At 43.0% G+C, this 25,000-nt stretch overlaps 1 protein-coding gene across 1 annotated transcript in view; it reads left to right on the forward strand.

Moving 5' to 3' along the window:
- The first annotated feature begins 140 nt into the window (after positions 1–140).
- si:ch211-243j20.2 (uridine-cytidine kinase-like 1) overlaps positions 141–25,000 on the forward strand; it is a 31,549-nt gene continuing 6,689 nt past the window's right edge. Inside the window, exons 1-12 of the mRNA XM_061051562.1 lie at positions 141–268; positions 2,650–2,858; positions 9,451–9,557; positions 10,845–11,015; positions 13,199–13,270; positions 18,631–18,820; positions 18,974–19,035; positions 20,803–20,819; positions 23,458–23,556; positions 23,683–23,776; positions 24,339–24,401; positions 24,596–24,718. Coding sequence (XP_060907545.1) covers positions 159–268; positions 2,650–2,858; positions 9,451–9,557; positions 10,845–11,015; positions 13,199–13,270; positions 18,631–18,820; positions 18,974–19,035; positions 20,803–20,819; positions 23,458–23,556; positions 23,683–23,776; positions 24,339–24,401; positions 24,596–24,718 — 1,317 coding nt within the window. The 5' untranslated portion in view covers positions 141–158. The remainder of the gene's footprint in view (positions 269–2,649; positions 2,859–9,450; positions 9,558–10,844; positions 11,016–13,198; positions 13,271–18,630; positions 18,821–18,973; positions 19,036–20,802; positions 20,820–23,457; positions 23,557–23,682; positions 23,777–24,338; positions 24,402–24,595; positions 24,719–25,000) is intronic.

Consider the following 25,000-nt stretch of genomic DNA (forward strand, 5'->3'; position numbering starts at 1 on the left):
GTAAAAAATCAAATAATTGACAATTTTTTAACGACTTAAGGTTTGAGGAGTTTGTTTTTCCGATTACCATAAACACAGCACAATTTTACGTCTCCGGCTGACGTCATGACGCTCCAATGTGTTTGGTTTCCGCGCCGCGCCGAGCTTAATGAGCAGACATGGAAGCAACAACAAGCAGCAGCGACAGTAAACCAGAAGAACAGCAGCCGACAGATGAGGGGGCGGACGGGGACGGGGACGGGGACAGGTCCATGTCGAGGTCTGACAGGTAAACATATCAAAAGGTGAAGGTCTGTGGCGCGAGGCAGAACAGTGTAGGTGAATAAAAAACACGCAAACGGCTCATGTTTACGAGCTAACGATGCTAGCTGGTTAGCCTTTACTGCCATGACAACGCGATGTATTCGTGAGGCTGCAGTGAACAAAAGACACAGAGACGTAAGAATGGACATTGATAAAGTAATACAATAATTTTTAATGTATTTGCATTGAAACATGTAGCCACCTAATGCTACCCTGTGGCTAACACTTGCTCATTCATAACACGTAGCACTAAGGATGTGCAGCAGGGGTGGGGGGGGGGGGGGGGGTCAGGATGTGCATGTGCAGGGGGGGGGGGGGGGGGGGGGGGGGGGGTCAGGATGTGCATGGGCAGGGGGGGTCAGGATGTGCAGGAGTGGTCAGGATGTGCATGTGCAGGGGGGGTCAGGATGTGCAGGAGTGGTCAGGATGTGCATGTGCAGGAGTGGTCAGGATGTGCATGTGCAGGAGGGGTCAGGATGTGCAGGAGGGGGTCAGGATGTGCATGTGCAGGAGGGGTCAGGATGTGCATGTGCAGGAGGGGGTCAGTATGTGCAGGGGGGGGGGGGGGTCAGGTGTCTGTCTGGCTGCAGCCACACCGACGTGTCAGGATATCCTGCAGCTCTCCTTTCATTCAGGTGATCTTTGAAATTAGAAAACTAGACTTAACGTATCACACCGGTTAAACATCCTATCAGAATACATGTCAGTGGAAAAGCTCTCAGCCTCACTCCAAGACCAAACTCATCACTTTGAAGCAACCTGGACCCCTCTTCTTAGGGCATTACATTTACAAACACCTCCACCTGTAAGCCAGAGCTCTCAACCCAATTAATCAATCAACTACAAAAAACACTTCTGTTCTCACGAATCACCATCTCTGTTACCACTACTACTTTGTATCTGTTCATTTTTATACAACTTCTCTAGTGTGTTTTTTTCTGTTTTTCTTTTTTTGTTTCTGTTTGTCCCAGTTGTTGTTTTCCCAGTTCTGCTTTACTCTATTCCCCCAGTTTTTTTAGTTTTGTTGTTGTTTTGTTTTCATTTCTTTTTTCTCTCTGTGTGCCTGTAAAATTGTCCTCCCCGTTTTGTCCTTTGTGTCACTGTTTGTTTTGTTATTACACAAATAAAAGGATAAAAAGAAATTAGAGGATGACATTTCTCATGAGGATTAATCTGAATTAGGAAGAGTGAAGGGCTGGTTAATAAATCAAGTTTTGAACATACATAGATGTATTTTTAAACGAGATATAGGGTGAGATAATATAATTCCACCAACCTACCAAGGGGCTACAGGTGGAAATAAGCCCATTGCTATAATCTGGCATATTTACATGTTTATGCTCATTAATGTGCATGGTCCATATTTAAATAAATCAATAAATCTGCACTGATGCATCGGTGTGATGTAACTTTGCACAAATGTAGTTTTTCCTATTCTTTCTATTGTTCTTGTAATTGTTCTTTTAGTGTGTATTGTGGTGCACTGTTGTGTTTTTGTTTAACATGATCTCCTCCTCCTCCTCCTCCTCCTCCTCCTCCTCACCTTCTGGACTGTATTTGTCTCTTTTTCTCACGTCTGTGCTTTCTTTTTTAGCTTTGTCTTATATTTCGTTTTTTACTGCTGCCGTTTTGGCCTCGAAAAAGAGGTCATTTGATATCTCAAGCAATTCGTGCCTGGTTAAATAAAATTCAAAAAAATTGTAATCTTGGGTAGTTGAATTGTGAAACTCAAAATAAATATCTGAGCCAAATGATGACAGCCTTACTCATGTGAGCGTTGGCCCCTCCCTGTGCTGTGCTGTCTCCGAGGGGCAGCGGTGTGATTTCCTGGGGAGTTTGGCAAGTTTTTCCCTCTCTCCCCCTCGACCACACCGACAGCATCACTGCGGAGAGATGAGTTCAGAGAGAGGCTTAGAAAGTGCACAGACTCCCTCTTATCTCTCTGCAGGACAGTGGAGTATCTGCGGGTCCATGAAAGACTGAATATAGGACAGTTTTTAAAAAAAAAGTCAGACGTCTTGTTTCTGATCATTTATAGCCTGACAACTTTAATCGGCTCTGTTTGATCAGAATCGGGTGTTTCTTTCACCGGCTTACAGTCAGCTTTATGAACCTGCAGATACGACAAAAACACGTAAATGCCTGTATTGGAGCAGCAGCGTGGGGCCGACTATGAATTCAAAAGGCATCGCTGATGGCAACCACCACAGAAAATGATTTATAGATAAAAAGCAACAACATGATTGAGTTTATAACACACATCAATAGGTAGACGTTGCAGGCCGTATGAGTGATGTACCTGTAGAAAAGACTCCATCTGACCGTCTGTTCTCTCTTCACCTCCAGTGGGAGCGGAGACGACTCCCTGGATGGGATCACAAACCGTGTCCCGCGGTGCCCTTTGACTCCGTCTCTGTCACCACAGACACGGACCTCGAGCCGCTCTAAGACCGAGCCCCCTCTGCTGAGGACCAACAAACGGACCATCTACACCGCCGGCAGACCGCCGTGGTACAACGTCACCGGGACCACCTTCAAAGAGGCGTTTGTCATCGGTGAGAGGAGCACACAGTTGGAATTAACCAACATGTGATTTATTTTATATGGCAGACTTAGCGCTCCAGAGTCAAGGTGACCACGTTCTTGAATAATTAATTTTTTTAAACATCTGAAAGGAGAGTACAAAGACTCACTTTAGCAATCTGCTGCATAACAAGACAGAATTTGTCTCCTGTGGTTTAAGGTCTTCTACTGCTATCATGAAGAAATAGAAAAGGTGAACCACTAGAATTATTTAATTCTTAGCCAAACTCTAAAGCTAAATCCCTTTATACTTATTGTAAAATCTGGAGTATAAGTCGCACCGGTATAGAAGACTCAGTCTGTTTTGAGGGGTTTCTATCGTGTTCAGAAAAGTCTAAAACATGCAGTTTGTGAACAGCTGTGTCGCTCTTTTAGTACCTTCTGTTTTCACCTTGTGGAGTTTACACTCTTACTATCTACAGTACGGTAGTCGAGCTCTCAGCCTGCAGTGAAAGTTTTGAAGGCCGACAGCTTGTGAGTCGCGCTCATGCTGCAAGTCTCCGCTGGTCACTCGCTGACTTTAATATAGGAGTCTTTCAGTCAAAAGATAACTCCAAAAGTTTTATTTACGGAACACTATACCACTGTTTGCTTTAAATGTATGAGGGAGGGAGAGAAGATATTAAAAGGTAGTGCAGCCCGCCTGGTCTCTGTCACTTTGTACCCCAGCACAGCCTGCAATCAACTTTCAATACACGATACACGATTCATTTTCAATTGTGTCAACTCGCATGAAGTGTGTGATGGTGGCGGCTGCACCCGAACTAATGACGGCTCGTGTTTGCATTTTAAACCGGTGTTTTGGTCGCACAGGTGTGTAAGACGCTGCCAACGTTTTAGATGAAAAAAAAACAGGTATTAAAAGTTTGTCTTAAACCTGATTTGACGGTAAATCATCACGTTATTGACCTGGTTATGTTATAAAATTGTTCCAGCTGCAGCATTACCTGCGGCGTTTTCTGGCTGTGCTGTCGTGTGGACGGATTAGCCTCTCATCCACTCAGCACTCAAAAAGGTGCCAGTTCAGATTCTAATTTGGGCTGTAAACGGATATCGACCAGATCGAGCACAGACAGTAAACAGTCTGAGAGGTTGATGCTGTTGTTTATAGACATGACAGTGAGATATAGTTCACAACAGGGCGATGGAACATTTTTAGACGCTGTGCATTAATGTTTATGTTGGCTCTGCCGCCGTTTAGTCGTCATGGGAGGGAGAGCAAAGAGCAATATGTCGTTTCTTTCACTTTTGCCTTCTGTTGCAAAAATACAAAAGTTGGGGCATCAATAAAAGTTTTTTTTTAAAAAGCCCAGTTTCCACCAAGCGGTCCGGTTTGATTGGGTTGGTTGGGACCCTGATCTTGCTTGCGTTTCCACAGCCAAGCGAACCCTTAGGGGCCAATCACACAGATTCGCTAGCAGTGTGTCGCTAGTTTTTTTTCTTTATGACGCATCACCTCTGGCGCGCATAAAAGTTAAAATATTATCAACTTTTCAGCTCAAGGCAGAAAGAAGCACGCAGCCTGGCTCCTCAGGCGCACCGCACTTGCTGTGAACGCAACTTTACTTAGTGGCGTGTAAGATGGATGGTAATAGTAATAGGTAATAGTTATGTAATAGCGGGACATCACAGCAGTGCGACAGAGTTTAATCGCCTATAAATTCAATGAGGCAGAAGAACAAAGGGCAACAACGGACGACCAGCAGAGGTCTGCACCACCGAGGTCGTTCATGGGGCGACGCTACGGGCTGACATCAGGCGTTAAAAACAAAGAAATACTAATCCTAGGAATATTTAAACCATGGCACATGGTTTTGTGTTTGTCCTTTATAACATTTGTTGCACAGGAAGTGACGATTCTTTCGACCAATCAGTGGACTGTAGTGTGTCTAGCTCCACCCTTTAGGGTCGGATTAGTACCCGTGGCACCCCAAGAGAAGGGTAGCAAAAAAAAGTAGAACAGTACGGATCAGTTATTTTGGTACCATAACTTTGACAGTGGAAATGCCAATAATACGGACTGAACTAAACCGGACCGCTTGGTTGAAACGAGGCTTTTAAGTCTCAGGAAGTTGAAAATGCGCTCAAAGACAAAGTTAATAATGTCAATACAATCCTGCCAAAGCATCAACAATACAAATACAACAACAAACAACACTACTGTAATGATGGTGAAAGGAAGTAAAAAGAAAATGTATGATTAATGAAAAAGAAGGAGGGGAGGTCATCCTGCTTTTTAGGCCTTTATCAAACACATCACTGATTGTTTTGCAAAGTTTCTGTTGACTCATTTTTTAAGCAACACTGTCAGATTGTGAAACCGTCGTGTCATGTCAGGACATTTGACGTGTCCATGATGCTCTGACTTAACTGTAACCATCCAGCTTATCAGCACAGTAAAACATCTGCCCGGCAGCAGTAAAATGAACCATGACACAGACAGAGAGAGAGTGTGTGTTTTTGGTGTTCATGGAGCTAATGTTGCGTGGTTAAACACATCAGATTGGCATGAGTGGGAGTACATGGAGTGAGAGGTGGGACATTGTCTTTAGTAGGTAATCTGTTATTGTCAATGGGCCGCAGTGACTGCTTACAATTCCACACTCAGCTGTACTGTAGTCCATGTGGTTCAGGTTTAGAAAAGAAAAAGACTGTAACTGCAGGAAACTGGACAGGCAGAGCGTGTTCTGTACTGAGAAACAAAAACAACCTTCAGGAAAGAGGAGAGGAGTGAAACAACTAAAAGAATCACTGACTTCATTTGTCTGTGTTCTCAGTCGTCCAGGTCATGGTGAAAAGTCATTAGCATGCTAATGATCCACGGAGGCTTAAATTCTCCGTCCCCCAGTAAGTTTAGAGCTGAAGAGTCCTTTCAGTGGAGAGGTGAAATGTCTTCAAGATCTTTAAACGAGTCCATTAATTGCCATTGGATCAAGCTTCCGATTTACTGTCTAAATTTCACAAATGCACACTGGCAACTTTTTGGTGTCAAAACGTCCTCCTCTGCTCACCTTGTGTTTGTAAGAGACATAAACGTATTAGACCATGTTGGCTTGTTTTGCCGTCATCAGGGTCATCTGATGGGGATGGGATGACCGTGATGACGGCAAAACAAGCCAACATGGTCTAAGCCACAAGCTGAAACATGTCGGTCTGATAAAGTTGTTTTTTCACTCTCCATGCACCTTGTTAGTTTATGAAGTTGTGCCAGAAACACAATTTTTTTCAGGGAGTGGGATGATTCAGTTTGATACACATTTCTCAAATCTAAAATGTTCAATTCTTCTGTTAATAAGGTGATGTATTACCTTTGACCTTTGACCCTTTTGTGTGACGTTATCGTAACCATAACCCTAAAGCTGTTCATCCAGGTTTTTTCAAATGTTTAAAAAGAGTTGGAACAGAAATGTCTGCTTTTCTTTCGTTCAGCATCTACAGCCCAACCTCTGTCTGCGAGCAGTTTTATTTACAATATTCAGAGCAGACCCTGAACAGACAGGAGGCCTCGAGTCTGGGGCCGCCGGTAGCTTAGTGGTTAGTGTATGCGCCCCGTGCACAGAGGCCGAAGTCCGTGGGAGCGGGCAGGGGGGCGGCCAGGGTGCAAATCCAACTTGTTGCTCTTTTCCCGCATGTCGTTCTCTACTCTCTGATTTCTCTGGTTTCTGAATGTATCCGCTGTCCTCTCTAAAACAAAAGGCATAAAAAAGTCCAAAATGAGGGTGCATGATCCAGTTTCAGTGCAGGTTATTATACGTCCAGAGAGCGCTTTAGAAAGTTTGTTCTGCTGATTCTGACAATTTGTGGGCATGCAAATATATTCAGTATGGAAAGTTAGGTTTTATCATGTAACAAATATGGATGAATGAACAAAAAAAAAAGAGGAAATCAAGGAGGAAAGAGGACAGAAAGCCTCATGACCCGCCGCTGGTATCAGAGCTTGTTTTCTATCTCCTCAGCCCGGTTTTTACTGCTAATAGAAAATGCAGTTTTATCTGCTCTAACAGGCCGTTTCAGTGACCAGGCTTCACTGCCGGGTGGTGCACTAAAGATTAGTCACCTCTGCAGAATCCATAGAAACCCAATAAATAGGATTTTAACTGTTTTTTTGTTTGAATACGCAGAATTTCAGAACCTTTCTGTGGCTGTAATCACACACAGAGCTGAGGAGCCTCTGCAGCGTTTTTGTCTTCAGTCTCTCGGTCAGCAGTTTTGACCTTGATGGTTCTTATCTGTGCAAGAAAAAAAAAAAAGAAGCCCATTCCAACACTTCACTGGGAGTTGTTTATAACACAGAAGGAGCTCCGCAGGCTATTTCTGTTCCTGTGTGTACACACACACACACCCCAATAAATACACAACTGTCTGCAGCAAATGCATCCTGTTTTTCACCTCCTCGCCAGCCCGCCCGCCCGCCCGCCTGCCAGCGTGTAGTTCTGGCTCTCCTCCCAGGATTCTTGTCCTGAAGGATTGCTGTTTTGGTCTTTAACCTAAAGGGTCGAGTGAGGTAAAGCATGGGTCCATACTTACTCGTCTCCTTTACATTTACGGTAGTGACGCCGGTATTTCTAAAAAGAAAAAGGACGTTTCTGATAACAGAGATGTGGTTGCATGCACACATTTTCTGCAGTGCCATGCAAAATAGTTTTACCCTTTATTTCTGTTTTTACAAGGTATGTGGTCACATCATATTCAATTACTGATTTAAAGAGATACTTTAGGATTAATGCCATAAGCATAGCTGCAGTGTAATTTAAGGTCTGCTGATTGATTTGTTTGAGTGGGTAGTTGAGGCTTATTTCCGTCCTTATCCATTGTATTTTTACTCTCCTCGCTGACGCTGAACACTGAGAGAAATGTGAGGACCTGACTTAAATGCAAGAAATAATTATTCCTTCTTTTTAGTTGTAGTCATAAAACAGAAAATATGTCGAAATCCTTGTGGCAAAAACAATCGATGACGATTTTAGTCAACAAAAATCAAATGGATAAACTAGTAGGGCCTGACAGATATGAGATGTTTGGGGCTGATATCGATATTAGGAAGATAAAAAATCTGGCCGATATCTTTCTTAGATCTATCTTCGATCTTTAGAGATAGATAGATAGATATAGATGCATATATTTTTAGCGTTCAAACACTTTTGGAAAAGATGTATAACGAAGACAAGATGGTCACTCAACTTGAAAGTAACTGCACATGTACGTGCATCACCGCTTGACACTCTGGAGAGTGATCATGCTTGTTGTAATCAATATAGCGCCCTCTGCTGGTGAAAGATAACTGCTAGTGTAATCAATTAAACTCAAATTAAATGCTATTTGGTCGAAGTTATCGGCTGGCTGATTAATCGGTCGGGCTCTAGAATTTATAGCCTCAGTTAGTTTGTGATACTCGTCTCTAAATGGCCTTTTATAGAAATCCACAATATGAAATGCATTTAAAACTACACAATTCAATAATAAGATTATAATGCACATACAACACAATGCTGAGCACCAGATGTTTAAACGACTACTTCACTGAACCTCTCTTCTACAGCCACATCAGCTAGAGGTTAAAATGAAACTTTACATGGTCGGTTTGAAACAGGAAGTTTAGTCAGTATGACCACAGTGTGTGTGTGTGTGTGTGTGTGTGTGTGTGTGTGTGTGTGTGTGTGTGTGTGTGTGTGTGTGTGTGTGTGTGTGTGTGTGTGTGTGTGTGTGTGTGTGTGTGTGTGTGTGTGTGTGTGTGTGTGTGTGTGTGTGTGTGTGTGTGTGTGTGTGTGTGTGTGTGTGTGTGTGTGTGTGTGTGTGTGTGTGTGTGTGTGTGTGTGTGTGTGTGTGTGTGTGTGTGTGTGTGTGTGTGTGTGTGTGTGTGTGTGTGTGTGTGTGTGTGTGTGTGTGTGTGTGTGTGTGTGTGTGTGTGTGTGTGTGTGTGTGTACAGCGCTCACTTAGGAGCACGTTCCTCTATAAGAGCAGCCTGTCATGTAGCGTCCTCAATACAGCACCGGGTCTGTCACCATCAGCCTACAGCCTGTAATGTGTACAGTCTAACCAACACTGTCAAGTATGACTAAAGCTGGTGTTTCGTTTTCAGCCCAGAGGATGGTTTACAGGTTGCAAATTTCACCAACAAGCAAACCAACAGGTGTTGCAGCGATGGAAGCGGGTAAGAGAAGTGGTTCAGATAGAAGTGATTGTACCCGACCTAAAAAGCCTCTGCATGTTTCTAATAAGCTCCACGAGCAGAAACGTGCTCAAACTAGGATCAATATTGGAGATGCTTTTTGAAAAATGGAGAGAGGTTAGAACACAGAAAGGTTTACAGACCCATGCAGAGCTGGATAAACACTGAAGCTTCAGAGTCCACCACATGGTGACCTGAGTGAGCATCGACTCTAGAGAGGAGGGGGGGAGACAGCTCTCTACAATGTTTAGAATTTATACTGCAGTACCCATTTTAAACACTAGGGATCAGAGTTACATATTACTCCTTTAAGAACTGTAAGTTTGATTCCTTAAATGTCAAAGATGTTTCTTGATTTGTAACAGTGTTTTTGTTTTCTGCCTTGCTCCTGAAGGTCTGTGTGGAGGAAGTGCTTCCGGTAAAACGACGGTCGCCAACAAGATCATTGAAGCGTTGGACGTTCCCTGGGTGGTCCTGCTCTCCATGGACTCTTTCTACAAGGTACAAAATCCAGGTTATTACTCAGTGTGACGTCTCCTTTAAAATACATTTAACCCTCATGCATCACTATGGACATTTTTGTCCATTTGGTCAAATTTTACCTCTTCATCTGGCCATCATTTTGTCTGTGTTAGTGCATATGGCACCATTTTTTTGTAAGAAGACTATCTCTTTTTTAATAGATCAATAGAACACTGGGAAACAAATTTACTACCCTCTTCAGTCACTAAGGACAAAAATGTCCACTTACAAAAAACAAGTTGTTTAAGAGATGTATGCAGAAAAAAGTAGAAAAAAATATCAATCTGTTCTATTTTTCTAGAAGTTTTTTGGCGTGGACATTTTTGTCCTTAGTGACTTAAGAGGGTAGTAAATTAAACTGATGCCTGAGGGTTAAGATCTTTGGTTGAAAGTGGTTGTTCAGTGGTGATTATTCCAGAACAAAACGGCTCCTTAACACTTCTGTAATTGCTCTTTTGTCGGTAATGTGTCCGATACCTTGGTCAGCATTTTAAACAAGGTCTTTCATAATAATTAATTAGAGTTTGATTTAAAAACAATTCCCCCCGTCAGTGGAGATTAATTCTTAAATCAAATGTCAAATCGAACACACACTTGTTCCTCCCGCCTGGACTCGATCATTAGTGCTGATCTCAGCGTTTGAAGTAAAAAAAAAAAAAAGCTCTGGACCGATAACCGTTAAACACAATAGTTCATATCAATTATACCGCTCTCTCCTCTGGGACCGGGCTTCGATTGTTTTACAGTTCGCTCTACTCACAGGATCCTTCAGAGTCCATTATATCTGCAGCACGTGTCTATAGATTCGGAGCTGTAAGATGTAATTGAACATTATAGAGTAAAATCAGAGGAGATGGTTTCAGTCTTCACTCGTGCATGCAGCGATGGGTTACATCAATTTGTGGTGTTATTTACAGGCGAGTGAGTTCTGAACAAGAAGACGGCTAAATGTTTATATTACAAGTAAACACATTCAATAAAGTGTAGGAGAGAGGGGTGTGAAAATGTACATCTTTTGGTCAATCTTAATGACAAGGAGGTTCACTTTGTAATCCTTCAAACCTTCATTCCTTTAGTGGAATTTGTGCTGTCAGTATTTAAGGTGGAGAGGCAGCAGGATAAATACGGATAGCAGAGAGGAGATGAAATTCAGCGTGAGGGCTGTGGATAAATCCGCAGCATTAAAGGACACGTCAACTCCTGTTAAAGTTTATCATCAGGGTGATAATAATCTTATCACGCTGCTGTCGTTTTTTCATTCTTCAGGTGTTGAACAAAGAACAGCAGGAGCTCGCTGCCAAGAACGAGTACAACTTTGACCATCCCGATGCCTTCGACTTTGAGCTGCTGGTCACCGTCCTCAGAAAGCTGAAGAAAGGAAAGAGCGTCAAAGTCCCCGTGTACGACTTCACGTCTCACTGCAGACGAAAGGAATGGGTAAGACCGTATAACTAACTGAACCTCTGCCAACTGGCGATTGACTAAATGCATTTTTTTGGTGGTTCCAGTGGCCTAGCGGTTAGTTTGTGAGTGCCACATGTACAGACGCTGTAATCCAGTCTGACGCATGGCTCCTTTTCTGCATGTCATTCTCCACTCTTTCCACTGTCTTGTCTCTCTAAATAAAGGTAAAAAAGCCCCAAAATAAATCTTTAAAAACAGGCTAGTGTGACCAGATTTCATCCTCCTCAGCTGTGTACATCGACACAATCCACGGGTACACCTGGACGTAATGTCAAGCTTTTGAAACGAGCGTGATTTGCATATTCAGATCTTTTTTAACCAGAGAGGATCCCTATGATCCTTTTGTGTTCAATTCCCCAGACGAAGTCACCATGATGGTTACAAATCCCTCAACACCCCTTAGGGATGTTCTAGAGCTGGTGCCAAATGAGACGCCTGCTAATTAGCTAATTATTAAGGATTTAGTGTACAGGACGTTAACCCAGGCAAAGAGCACAAATCCCCCCCCTCCCGAGAGCATCGTGAGGAATCAATCTGGTGTTGTAGCCCTCTGACAACTCCTCTCTATTTCTTTGCAAAGTAATTTCATGGCTGAAAAGACGCAACACCACGTGGGGAAACCGCCCATCACGACTTGTGCCTCTGAAATCCTTTTATGGTTCCTTTTTGTCGTGAGGTGAATGTAATTAAGCCCGAGGCCCCCGAGGGGTCCCGAGGACCGTCAGGAGGCTCCAGGCTGTATATACTCTGTGTTTATGTTTGTCTGTCTGTTTTTATATGGACAGAAAGAGGGTGAAGTAGCTGCTTCTTCTTCTTCTCTGGTAAAACTGCAGGTCACCTCTCTCTCTCTCTCTCTCTCTCTCTCTCTCTCTCTCGCTTCACTTTAACACGTTAAAGAACCACTAAATCATCTCAGAGTGAAGAACGGGGAAATGAACAAATCGATAAACACTCATCTGTTTCTTTAGAATTCACTGCTTTCCAACACAAACCTCGCCTGAACGCTTTGTTTTCTTCTTCTCTCTCTCTCTCTCTCTCTCTCTCTCTCTCTCTCTCTCTCTCTCGTTTCTCCTGTCTCTGAATCAATACTGAAGTGTCCAGTCCATTGACTTTAGCATGAAGCCGGTCAGTGGAAGGTAATAGGATTGTGACATACTCAGCACCATTTTGTCTTTGATTGAGACAGTGATTAATCTCTCTCTCTCACTTCCACACACACACACACACACACACACACACACACACACACACACACACTCTCTCTTCTCTCTGCTCTCTGGATGTTTAAGAACATGCAGCAATAGTTTTATCCAAGCAGCATCATCCGGTCTTGAAAAATGAAGCCAATGTGAAATAGCAAATATATCCTGCAGTTTGTCGAGTGTGAGGTTGAGGTTGGCTGCAGGAACACAGGAAGTCACATAAACATGATTGGCAAAAAATAAATCAGTTTTTACAGCAGAAATAAACATGTTTACGACCAAATAGGTCTAGTTATTATCATCACTGACACACACTGTGCATTTCTTTTTATTGTATTTCTGTCTTCACAATCTGTGCAGCATTTATTATTCAGACAGAAAAATATTTGTGTGGTTTTCTGCAACAATAAACATAAAGGACATAAAGTGACATCCATTATATCTGAATTATTTCACAACACCTTTCGCCACATTATGTACAAAAAGGACACACAAAAATAACAGTACCAATATGTTCAGGAGAGACTAGACTAGTCGTTTAGTCTGAACTTTTCCGTTAACCGATTGGAAAGCTAGTTGTCTTGGAACATCAGTAATACTTTTATTATGGAGAATAAATTCATGTAAAAGAAGAGCTCTGCGGCTTTGAGCTAGCAGAGAGTATGAAGGTGGTTATCTTTCTCTTGAGAAGAAATAAGGGCGTGGTCAGACACAGCTCATTTACATATTTAAAGGTACAGACACAGAAACAGCCTGTTCTGAGCAGGGCTGAAATAGAGGGGTTTATAGACATGATCAAATACAGGATCAGAGTGGATTCAGAACAAGAAACTTCTCACACATGTTTTGAGGAGCTCTGAGACTTATTTAAACTGAAGAAGAGGAGGAGAATATGTGACCTTTAACTTTGGTAGAAAAAATGAACCAATCCTCTCCATCTCTCCTTCTTTTCAGAAAACGGTGTACGGGGCAAACGTTGTCATCTTTGAGGGCATCCTCGCTTTTGCCAACAAGGAGCTGCTCAAGGTGAGGATAACTGATCTCTTTATGTGTTATCAAGTTCACTTATTGCTTTGATTTAAAGTTTTTATTCCACACGTTATTTCACTGTGTTTTTGCAAAATCTTCCCTTCTTGTTTTCGCTTTTATTCAGTTTTAACTCTCATACACCTAAAGTGTTTTCCTGTCATCATGTGCCAGATAAACAGGATTTTTAAAATACCTTCAGCTCTTAAACTGCACAGATGCTCCACATTAGGCCGTGCGATTAAATATTTAATTGGAGTCAATGGAGAACCTTTTCTCAGGTTCTTCTTTCTCTGCTCTCTCTGTCGGTCCTGATTAATGATGTCCGCTCTCAGTCGACCAGCGGACTGATTAATAGAGAACAAAGTCTTCTGAATCTTAGTCAAGGCGTTTAAATAAGCTAATTTATCTGTGGGATGAATTATTTCACGTGTTCTCAGGAGACAGGATAAGGATCAATTTTGGCTTTGAATTAAATATCCCAAATATAAAATGATCGCATAAGCTGACATGTATTTTATTATGTGCTATATTTCTCTTTATTATAAATAGTGAAAGGTGTACTATGTAGAATGTTAACCTACACATATTTTTCTGGGGGGGTTCAGTAGCAGAGAGAATCACTCCCATGATTCCCCACCAGCCTCGATGTCATCTTTTCTTTTTGTTTTGATGAAGAGCCCCCTGGTGGCCGAATTTACATACTGTGTCTTTAATGACCTCTCACATTTTTATGGGTAAATAAATACAGATATACATTTTTTTTTTTTAAACAAAAATTATGTTAATTTTCCGCTCTTGAACTGGGTCGGGTTTTAAATAAATAAAACTGCACAACAGTCCAAATTCAGTCCGTTTGTTTTTAATTTGAGCCCTCAGCAGCTCGTATTTTGTATTTATGTGTGTGTGACGAGGAGGCCTGGTCAATGAGGAGAAAATTAATTCTGCAGGTTTTTTTTTTTTTACAACGTTTCTGTTGAGGGTGTGAGCTGGACCGTGGTGATAAGGCGTGAAGTCTCCCCTGGGACGCGGCTGTGTAGTTGATTACCCTCTGATTCACTTAATAACAGTCATGGTCCGCTGTGTGATTGATGATGCTCTGTGTCCATTCTCGTAGTTGAAGTCAATTGTAGCTGCAGATCTGATATGCTAATGGTCACTCCTCACACATGAACGAGATGTGATGATGAAATATAAAAATTACATTTGTCATTATAGTGTTTCCCACACGTGGATGGGACCTCGGCGGGCTGCCCGAGTATATTTATGGCCGACCAAATATATGTCCGACATCTTTTCATTATTTTTTTTATTTATTCTTAAAATTGCCGCGCACACTTCAGAGACAGGGGAGGCAGAGAGCAGGCGAGAATGCAGACATGCTGACCTCAGACACATATTTTAAACGGTGCCTGAACCCTCTGCGGCTCCTTGCAACATAACTAAAAATTCCCTCTCGACTTCTGCAGAGAGAGACAAGACACATCAAAACCAAGAGAGCAGAATCACGTCAGTTTCAGAGAGAGAGAGAGAGACAGAGAGAGAGAGAGAGAGACAGAGAGAGAGAGAGAGAGAGACAGAGAGAGAGACAGAGAGAGAGACAGAGAGAGAGAGACAGAGAGAGAGACAGAGAGAGAGAGAGAGAGACAGAGAGAGAGAGAGAGAGAGAGAGAGACAGAGAGAGAGAGAGACAGAGAGAGAGAGAGAGAGAGAGAGAGAGAGGGTCAACTGTCTGTACATCTCTCTTGTAAATGATACCGATTGAGGTGCCTTGCTCGTATCAAAACTGAATCTTCTCATGGCTTCCTTTTAATAATGTTGATGTACATGACATACTCCTGGTGTTTGTGTCTGTGCACAGGTAAAATGAGCAGATTGAAGTTGTTTGCCGCAAAAGCCAGAGACCCCTGCCCCCCCTCACAACATCTTTTTAGACCAGACTGACTTTTCCCAAACCATGGCAACAATCTTAACTCGAAGCAGGCCTGCTTGGTGGCAGAACTGGATAGCAAATTAGACACACCCACTCACTCTTTTGTGCCGTTTACATCAGCCGCAACATGACACACACACACACACACACACACACAAATACACACACACACACACACACACACACACACACACACAAATACACACACACACACACACATAAACTGATGAATAAGTTTAGTTAGGTTAATGAGCGACAACTCAAGAAGCAGCAATGACACTTGTGTGACCGAAGTGTTGTTTGAAGTCGAGGATTTCTCTCCTCCAGAGTCTCCTGTAGACCAGGACCACGGCGGTCTAGTGCTGTATCAGTTTGAACTGTTAGCACGGGCAGCGAGTTCAGAGACAGTCGATGCCGAGGACAGTGAGGGGCAGTAGAGGACAGTGAGGGGCAGTGGAGGTCAGTGAGGGGCAGTAGAGGACAGTGAGGGGCAGTGGAGGACAGTGAGGGACAGTGGAGGACAGTGAGGGGCAGTGGAGGACAGTGAGGGGCAGTAGAGGACAGTGAGGGGCAGCGAGTTCAGAGACAGTCGATGCCGAGGACAGTGAGGGGCAGTGGAGCAGTGGAGGACAGTGAGGGGCAGTGGAGGACAGTGAGGGGCAGCGAGTTCAGAGACAGTCGATGCCGAGGACAGTGAGGGGCAGTAGAGGACAGTGAGGGGCAGTGGAGCAGTGGAGGACAGTGAGGGGCAGTAGAGGACAGTGAGGGGCAGTGGAGGACAGTGAGGGGCAGTAGAGGACAGTGAGGGGCAGTGGAGGTCAGTGAGGGGCAGTAGAGGACAGTGAGGGGCAGTAGAGGACAGTGAGGGGCAGTGGAGGACAGTGAGGGGCAGTAGAGGACAGTGAGGGGCAGTAGAGGACAGTGAGGGGCAGTGGAGGTCAGTGAGGGGCAGTGGAGGTCAGTGAGGGGCAGTAGAGGACAGTGAGGGGCAGTGGAGGTCAGTGAGGGGCAGTGGAGGTCAGTGAGGGGCAGTGGAGGACAGTGAGGGGCAGTGGAGGTCAGTGAGGGGCAGTGGAGGACAGTGAGGGGCAGTAGAGGACAGTGAGGGGCAGTGGAGGACAGTGAGGGGCAGTAGAGGACAGTGAGGGGCAGTAGAGGACAGTGAGGGGCAGTGGAGGTCAGTGAGGGGCAGTGGAGGACAGTGAGGGGCAGTGGAGGACAGTGAGGGGCAGTGGAGGACAGTGAGGGGCAGTGGAGGTCAGTGAGGGGCAGTGGAGGACAGTGAGGGGCAGTGGAGGACAGTGAGGGGCAGTAGAGGACAGTGAGGGGCAGTGGAGGTCAGTGAGGGGCAGTGGAGGACAGTGAGGGGCAGTAGAGGACAGTAGAGGACGAGGGGAACTCATACAAGAAGCAGATCTAAAAGCTGCTTTTATCCTGTTGAAGCGTTGACTAAAAGCAGCTGGTGGAGCAGGTTAGAAAATGATCTACAGCCTCGGCCTTGCTCTCTAACCTTCGGGAACAATCCACTCCTCATGCCCCTCCCCCTCCGACAGGCCGACAGCCGTGCTTATCCAGCAACATGCCGTCTTTTTGGTTTGCCAGATTTACAGCGGGCGGAGTCCATCGGCTTGTTGTGCATCTGAGTTACACCTCAAACACCCCCGCTGTCACCCTCATTTAAATCACTCACAAACTTCTTTTTGCCTCGGTTGGCGTCGATACTTCTTTTGGTGTCGCCTCTCTGTTGTTGGCGCTCCGCTGTGGCGCTGCCTCATTGATTCTTCCTGGTTTTTGCTGAGTCAGTTTAATGGAGCTCACTGGATGGATGAACGGCTGACTTACTCTTAAGAGTGACGGTGATAACGGATGTCTCCTCGGTTAACACGTTTGATTCCTCAACACGTCATGACCCAAAACGCCACATTTCATCTTTAAAATGTCAAATCATGGAAGAGGCTGTCAGAATATTTTTCCTCTGAGTCTTTCAGTGTGCAGCAAAGCAACACGATGTTTGTCTCTATTACTGAAAGATGAAAGCCTCCCTTCAGTCTGCCATTTATCCTCCCTCCTACATTCATACAATCAATCAATCCATCATTATTTGTACAGCGTCAATTCATAACGAGTGTTATCTCGAGACGCTTTACAAAAGGGGATTAGATGCAGACAGGATTTTTCCTTTGTATTCCCCGCGTTCCTATTTTCCACACGTTCTTGCCGCTGAGATGGAGGTCGGAACAGGCCGTGCATGAATAAGAAAATCGGCGGTTGTGGGGACGACTCAGTCGGATGGTGGATGCTGGGCGTCAGGGACGTTGGTTGGTAGTTCTTCACATACAGTTCTTCAGATCAATATAGGTTGTAACAAGGTCCTTCACTGAAACAGGAAGTGATGTGGCTTCCCAGTAAACTGACTTCAATGTTTGACAACTTACACCAAACGCTTGTTCAGCTTCTAATTTTCCCCCTTAGCTGAATCTTAGACTTTTTTAAGGAGAATACAAAACATTGTGAATCATAATCAAGCTACAACCTGCAGTGTAAAAAAAAAAAAAAAAAACGAGGCCAAAGTTAAAATGCAAAAAAAAACCTGCAGTTCCTCAAATGTCCACTTGAGGCTGCATCCAAAAGCCCAGGACATCCCATTAACACCCATATTAAATTGCCAGTTTTTAAGGCGAAAATAAACAAGCTTACACCCTGGTACAAAAAAAAGGATCTGGTGTCAATAACTAATTTCTGTGTTGGAGTAATTCAAAGATTTACATCATTAGTGTCGCAGCTGATTTGACTGACAGGTGGACGTGTTGTCGCTGTTGTCAGGAGGCTTAAGGGTTCGCCTCAGCTTCACCTCTTTGCCTCTTTCTAGATTGATCTAGAGGTATGTGTAGATACATTTTCCAATACGGCGACAGTCATCGAGCTTCAAAACGCCTCACAGTGACAACATGGTGACGAGGGCATCGTTTCACCACAAAGTATGGACGTAGACTCGGTGGCGTCACCAGCTGGTTTGAGGAGTGAAGCCAAAAGTGGCGATCATCAGGGATTTTTATCCTACTAAATTTACTGACAGTTATTCCTTTAATATTTTTATGAATATGCACTTTTGTTGTCACTGATGCTAAACAATGACTCGTCGAAATTTAATTTCGGTAGGATTTTTTTGAATTCATGCAACAAAGAGCAATCGTGTTATGAATGGGAATAAAGGGGAGCAATGTCATTTTAACATTTGAAGAATTACAAAGTTAGCACTCATTGTTGAGCTATTGAATGGTAAATGTATCCTGACATTGTTTTTTTGTCACTGTGCAGTCTGTCCACATGCTGTTTTTTAGTCACTGACCTTCAAGACATTCAAGGAAACAAAAAAAATCCACACGCTTTAAGCTCATTTATTCCTCACCTTTCCTTTTTCTGCCAGCTGCTGGACATGAAGGTGTTTGTGGACACAGACTCTGACATCCGGCTGATACGGAGGCTGAAGAGGGACATTTCACAGCGTGGACGCAACATCAGCGGCATCATCAAACAATACAACAAGTTCGTAAAGCCGGCGTTCGAGCAGTATATCGAGCCCACGGTGCAGTCTGCTGACATCGTGGTGCCCAGAGGTCAGTCCAGAGTCTCTGTAGTCAAAGTTTGTTTCCTGTTTGATGATACCTGAGCTTGTTTTCATTTTCCAGTAGTACTCCCTACTGTAAGTGAGCATGTCTTTTGTCCCTAAATTCTCTCCTTTTTGTGTCCTGAACTCCTTTTATTCACAGGAGGAGAAAACTTTGTAGCCCTGGATTTGATTGTTCAGCACGTTCACAGTCAGCTTGAAAAGGTAAAAAGTCCTCCGCTTGTTTTTTTTAGATTCTTTATTCGATTTGGGTTGTGGACAGGATTTCACTGATTCAGCTGAACATTACCACCTTAAAGATTGTGATTCTGCTTTTCCTTCCTCTGTGTAGAATAAAGGGCTTTGTTTACCTGATGTTGTGCTCAGAGGAGTTTTCACAGTTTGCTTTGTATCGTCTACACCGGCTCCTTCTGTGAGGGCGGAGTGTTTTAAACACAACACATCTCGGTACTCTGCTTCATGATAATCTAAATAGCTAGTGCTACTAAAGGTCAGATAATTCACCCTTTTCCCCAAAGTAACTGTTGGCTACCTGCACCATGACAACAATAGTAGTACCCATATTTAGTCTGCCATGCAATCAGCGTAAAAAATGTAGAGGCTTTTTGATCCAGTAGATGTCGCCCTTGAGCTCCAGCGTGAAACCAAAACAAACTGCACAAAGGCGTTATCAGTTAGAACGCACAATAATTAAGCACCCTTAGGCGCAAGGGGCGGACAAAATTGTCCTTTGCCTGTGGCCTGCATTGTTGTGTTAGCATTTCATTGCACATAAAATTGACACGGATACATCAGTATCTGTTCTTATATTTCCCACATGTAGTAAATGCATCCTCAGGTCTGTTTCCAGCCGTCCTGTTCAGGTTGTTAAACCTTGTTTTGTCTCTGAACACTTGCTCCCTCTGCTGGTCAAACAAACTGAAGACGGCAGGAAAGCCGGACTTTTCTTTTTAATCGATCAGACTGTTTGTGAGCTTTTTCATACAACACACCCGAACCTCACGATCCCCCCCACAAGGTCTGATGAAATGCTTTTATAAATACGTAAAGAGGGAGGATAAAGATGTTAAACATACAAAAAAGCCGAACAGTAAAATTAATAAGGATGTCAGCATTAACTAGTTAAGCGCCATTAATTAGGGTCTGAAATTAATGCATTACTTTTCTGTAATCCTGATTAATCTCATGCTATTTTGTCCTTTTAGGCTCACCGTAGACAGGCTAGGTTTTTCCCAAACTCAGTAATTTAAAGATATTTTTCAAGCCTCCCCCCCTGGTCTCGTTATCCCCCACCCCCCACCACCCGACTCAGTAAAGGCGGGTCAGGTGAACCATTAAAAGTCTTGGTCCAGTTACCTGAGATAAACGAGCGCATTAAACCAGATCAGCTGTCCTCCGTCTTCCCTCACCTGACTGTGCATGTCAGCCGCTTTATGACCTGTACCAAACCATGATCTGTTCCACCTTCAACGTGTTCATTAATGACCACTACAGGAGAACACACACAACATCGCTCACACTCACTTTTTATGACACCTGCAGTAAGTAACAGGGAGCGCGGACTTCCACAGGGGAGCCGGATGCAGAGCTCTCTTTGCTGTATTCATCAGATTTTATCACTTCTACCTGCATGAAGGGTTTTGTGAATTCACATAAGCAGTAAATGGGAGATTTAATGATCTGCTGAGAGGTTTATAAGAGCGTCCCCTTGCATTAAAAATCTCCACTAAATGAGTTCAAACATTAAAAATAAACAAAGTGAGAGAAAAGAATGAAGCTTCTTTCTCACAAAGAAACATTTATTCTGCTGTGAATGTTTGCCTTTGTTGTTCCAGATCAGTTTTTCTCATGTTTATTTTCTTCTTCTTGTGTTTCATTGTTTGCACACACACACACACAAACCTTTGTGCGTTTGTGTGCGTGCACGACTCCCCGCCCTTGCCTGACTGAATTGCTGTGTAACCATTCCAGCGTGAGATCACTGTGAGGTACGACTGCTGCCTTTATTTTTTTTATTATTACTACATCTTCTCCATCCTCCTGTTTCTTTCTCTTCCTGCTTTCACTCTGTCATAGTTTATTTTGTAAACAAAGACAAAATAAATGAATGTCTTGGTTTGGTCGTGTTTTCTTTTTTCTTATAAAATCAAAAAGCAATCTGTGAGTTCTTTCCTTCTGCGCCCAGAATACCTTTCATTCTGGTGTCTTGTCAGTGACATTAATAATCTCCATCTCTTCCTTTATGGATTTCTTCCTTCTCCTTGAACAAATTGTGGATTGAATAATATATCATAAAGAGACACAGAAATATAATGCACCTCAGTAAATCAGTATAAACCTCTTTCAGCTGAGAAATGGAGTCAAAGTGACCAAAATAAGTTATTACCAGAAACAGAAGGCAGCTTTTTTAAAAAACTTTTTATAAACAACAATACACCTGCTGAACACAGAAAAGAAGTTAGACAAAGTTTGAGCCTGTGTCCACATCCAAGCGTCCTTTCCCCACCGTTATTTATCCGTCTATCTCTAAAGATTGAACATTGATTAAAAAAAAGTTGTTGGCCGATTTTTCAGTATCAGATTTTTTTCTCTTCCTTGGATCTAAATTTATCGGTATTGACCCAAAAAAATCACATATCGGTCAGGCTCTAATTCTTATATCCTGATAACGATGGAATCAGATTAACTGTGCAGCCCAAGAACACCTGACCAAAACACTCACAGGTGTTCACTAGCTGCGGGTACAGGACACATGACAAGAAAAACTAAAAGTAAAAAAATATCACCAGTCACATAAAATCATCAATTCTCAGTGTTTTTTGTGCTGTTTTAAGAACTGTTTGTAAGCTCCCTGCCCCAAGAAGTAAAGGACGACTAATCTCTACTCTCAGCTCCCAAAGTGTCCCGTTGGAGTGTGAATGTATTGAGTCCCCTTAAATGACCCCACTCTGAAGACAAATTGAATCGAGCTCCTCCGCCCTGAGCGTCAGAGTATTTGTTCAGTGTTGCAGAGCGTCGATGGAGTGGAGCTGTTTTCTCTGCTCTAATGCCGTTTCTCTCCCCCCTCTCTTTTTCTCTTTGTCTCCTTTTTTACTTCCTGTTTTTTTCTCTCTTCTCCTTCTTCAACTTTTTCACCAATTAAACTCAACAAATGAAAATCTTTTCACCTTCAGAGGAAGCTCCGCTGGGATATGTGAGGCTCGCCTTGTGCATCCTCTTTGTAGCTGTTTTGCACTCTGGCCTTGTTATAAACAGAATGTGTACAATCATCTGTACAAAAAGAAAAAGCTCTCATGCTTGTTTGATGTCTTTGCTGCTCTCAGGACAAAATTAAGTGACCCATTGGAGACGTCTTGGCAGAAAAGCATTAAAATTACCTGCAAAAGCATGCTTTATGTTTTTATGTTGGGACAGAGCATGCAGCAAACTGAGAAATGGCAACTAAAAAAAAACTGCTTTAAGCTACTTTAACTGCGCTTTACCTGATTAGCATGTGTCTAAGAGTGATTTCCACGAAATGAGCGCATTTCCTGACCTGCATTTCTTGTTTTGCCTTTGGATGCTTTGATGAAACACAGACTGTTTTAGTTTTTAGTCCAACTTTGATTACCTTATAGCAGCATCCCAGAGTCCCCTGCTACCTCCACTCAAATGCAACGCCAACAAGTTCTGCAGACTTCAGCTCAACTGAATTCTTAATCTTCCTCGTCAAGAATTCAGTTGAATTATCACATTTCTAAAGACAAGTCTGCATAAAAGTGTTTAAAAACCTCGCAGTTAAGCCGGGCTCACACTGTGCGATTTTTCACGATTGTATAAAAGTCGGGGTGGCATGTCAGCTCACACTGTACGACGCCTGAAGTTTCATTTGAAAACTCCAACGGACGACGGTCGGTGAAAGAGAAGGAAGTGGAAGTTGTTGTAGGATAGAGGAAAGTAGACACAATTGTAGATATATGGAAACAAGTTTCAGAAAAGTGCTGCACTGAAGATCTGTACCGAAAACAAAAAAAATAAATAAACACCAGGTTACGTCCTGCCACTGGTCGCCATGACTACAGTCCTCCCCTGTCTCTCGTCACACACAACTTCCGCCGGACTTCTTTTCATGACGTAATCGTCAAGATTTTAAATTCTAAATATCAAACATGTTTGAAATAAATCGAGGCGTCCCCGACGTTCGCCGGGCAGATCGGGATCTTTAAAATAATCTGAGCAGATAATCGGGTCCGAGCAGCCTCGAGTCGGGAGCGACCCTGCGATTGTCGGGAAGGAGCAGAATCGGAGCTCAAATCGGCCCCGATTATCCTGCAGTGTGAGCCGGGCTTTAGAGTGTCATCACCTTGGGCTGCTGCTCGTGTTATCTGATAACTTGAGTCAGGGCAGCAGCAGTCTAAACTGCTTTTAGCTCACAGCAGCCCGTCGACCACCATCAGTATGGGACTTACAGTACAGTGACCTACTCAAAACAGAACCTGGGAATGAAAAATGTAACTTATTCAAAAGGATACATTTAAGGGAAAGAGGAAGTCCTTAACGCCTGCTGAATGATATTTCATTTATCAAGTCTTCTTGTTTTCTGCATATTTCTGAAGCTTAATCTTTGGATATGTTTGATTTCCACAGATCGGCTCTGGCTTCGGCTCACCAGGGTCAACCTTTACCCAAAACCCTCAGCGTGATGGAGAGCACGCCGCAGGTCCGAGGCATGCACACCATCATCAGGTCAGAACACACGCTCACACAAACACACCTTTCATATGTAAAGAGAAGAGGAGTCATTAGTGGTGCATAGAAACGTGAAGTCAGCAGCAGAGGTTGAAATATTCTGACCTCTGTGTGTCCGTGTAGGAACAAGGAGACGAACAGGGATGAGTTTATCTTCTACTCCAAGAGATTAATGAGGCTTCTGATCGAACACGCCCTCTCCTTCCTGCCTCTCAAGGTGAGTTTCACCTCTAAGAAAGAGTCAACATTACATTAACCATCTGCTTCTATTGTAAGGCTGTTGACAAACAGGTTTAAAAAAAATACTTTCAAATGACTTTTACAAACATCTGGGTGACTAACTTGTACTTCTTGGGGTTTTTTATGTCTTAACATACAGTACACATATTTTATATTCAACATAAGGATGACAATATTTTACATTTTTATAAGTGGTGTCAAAAAGGTTGTGTCCCCCCAGTGATGTGGAAATTCTAAAAAATAACACTTACGTCACAGAAACATGTGTTACAGTTTGTTTAAAGTAGCTTTAAGTAAAAACTGAGGTAGCTTGGATCTGTGTTACATAAATTCATAAATGTTTCCCTCCATCAAGGTTTTCTTCCCTTTCTTTACGATATTTAACATCTTTATGAAGGGCAAACAAACAAATTAGTTATATAAAATGAAAGAATAAAATTCAATTAAAAGAGAGAGAAGAAGAGTCAAAGGAGAAAGAAGAGAGAGAAAAAAAAAACTGTACTTCTTGTTTTGATTCCTCTCCGTCCTTTATTTACCAGCCTGTGTCGGTGGAGACACCTCAGGGTGGCGTCTATGACGGGAAGAGGCTGAGCGGTAAACGAGTGAGTCTGATATAAATGTTTGTGTTTATTCATCTGAAGACCATGTTTCACTTTTCTGCCTCCTTCACAAACTTCACGTCTGAATCTTACTAAAAAAAAACAACAACAACTAAACAAGTTTTAAAACCACAACGTCACATCTACGTTCTGCTTCTTTGCAGTGTTATCATCGTTTTATTTTTCCTCTTCTGCAGATCACAGGTGTTTCCATCCTGAGAGCAGGAGAGACCATGGAGCAGGCTCTGATGGCGGTGTGCAAAGACATCAGGCTGGGAAAGATCCTCATCCAGACCAATCACGACACAGGAGAACCAGAGGTGTGTGAGACTTGAACGTTTCAAACCTGTGAATCTGTTTACCTGTTTGAACTGAGTGACAAAGTGAAGACATTCAGCTGAGGTTAAATCAGTGTTTGAATGGTTTAAAGTTATTTGTGTGTTGCTTTGGCAGTTTACTTTCTCTGCTGTTGTATTGTGAAAAAAAAAATGGATTCTGATTTTGAATTCTTATTTTGCATTAGTTAAGTGATTTAAACTTCAAACATACGGGTAATGAAACTGGTTCAGATGTTTTTAGGATATTTTCACATTCTGAATGTT

This window comes from Labrus mixtus, chromosome 12 (genome assembly GCF_963584025.1).
Source record: "Labrus mixtus chromosome 12, fLabMix1.1, whole genome shotgun sequence".
NCBI lineage: Eukaryota > Metazoa > Chordata > Actinopteri > Labriformes > Labridae > Labrus > Labrus mixtus.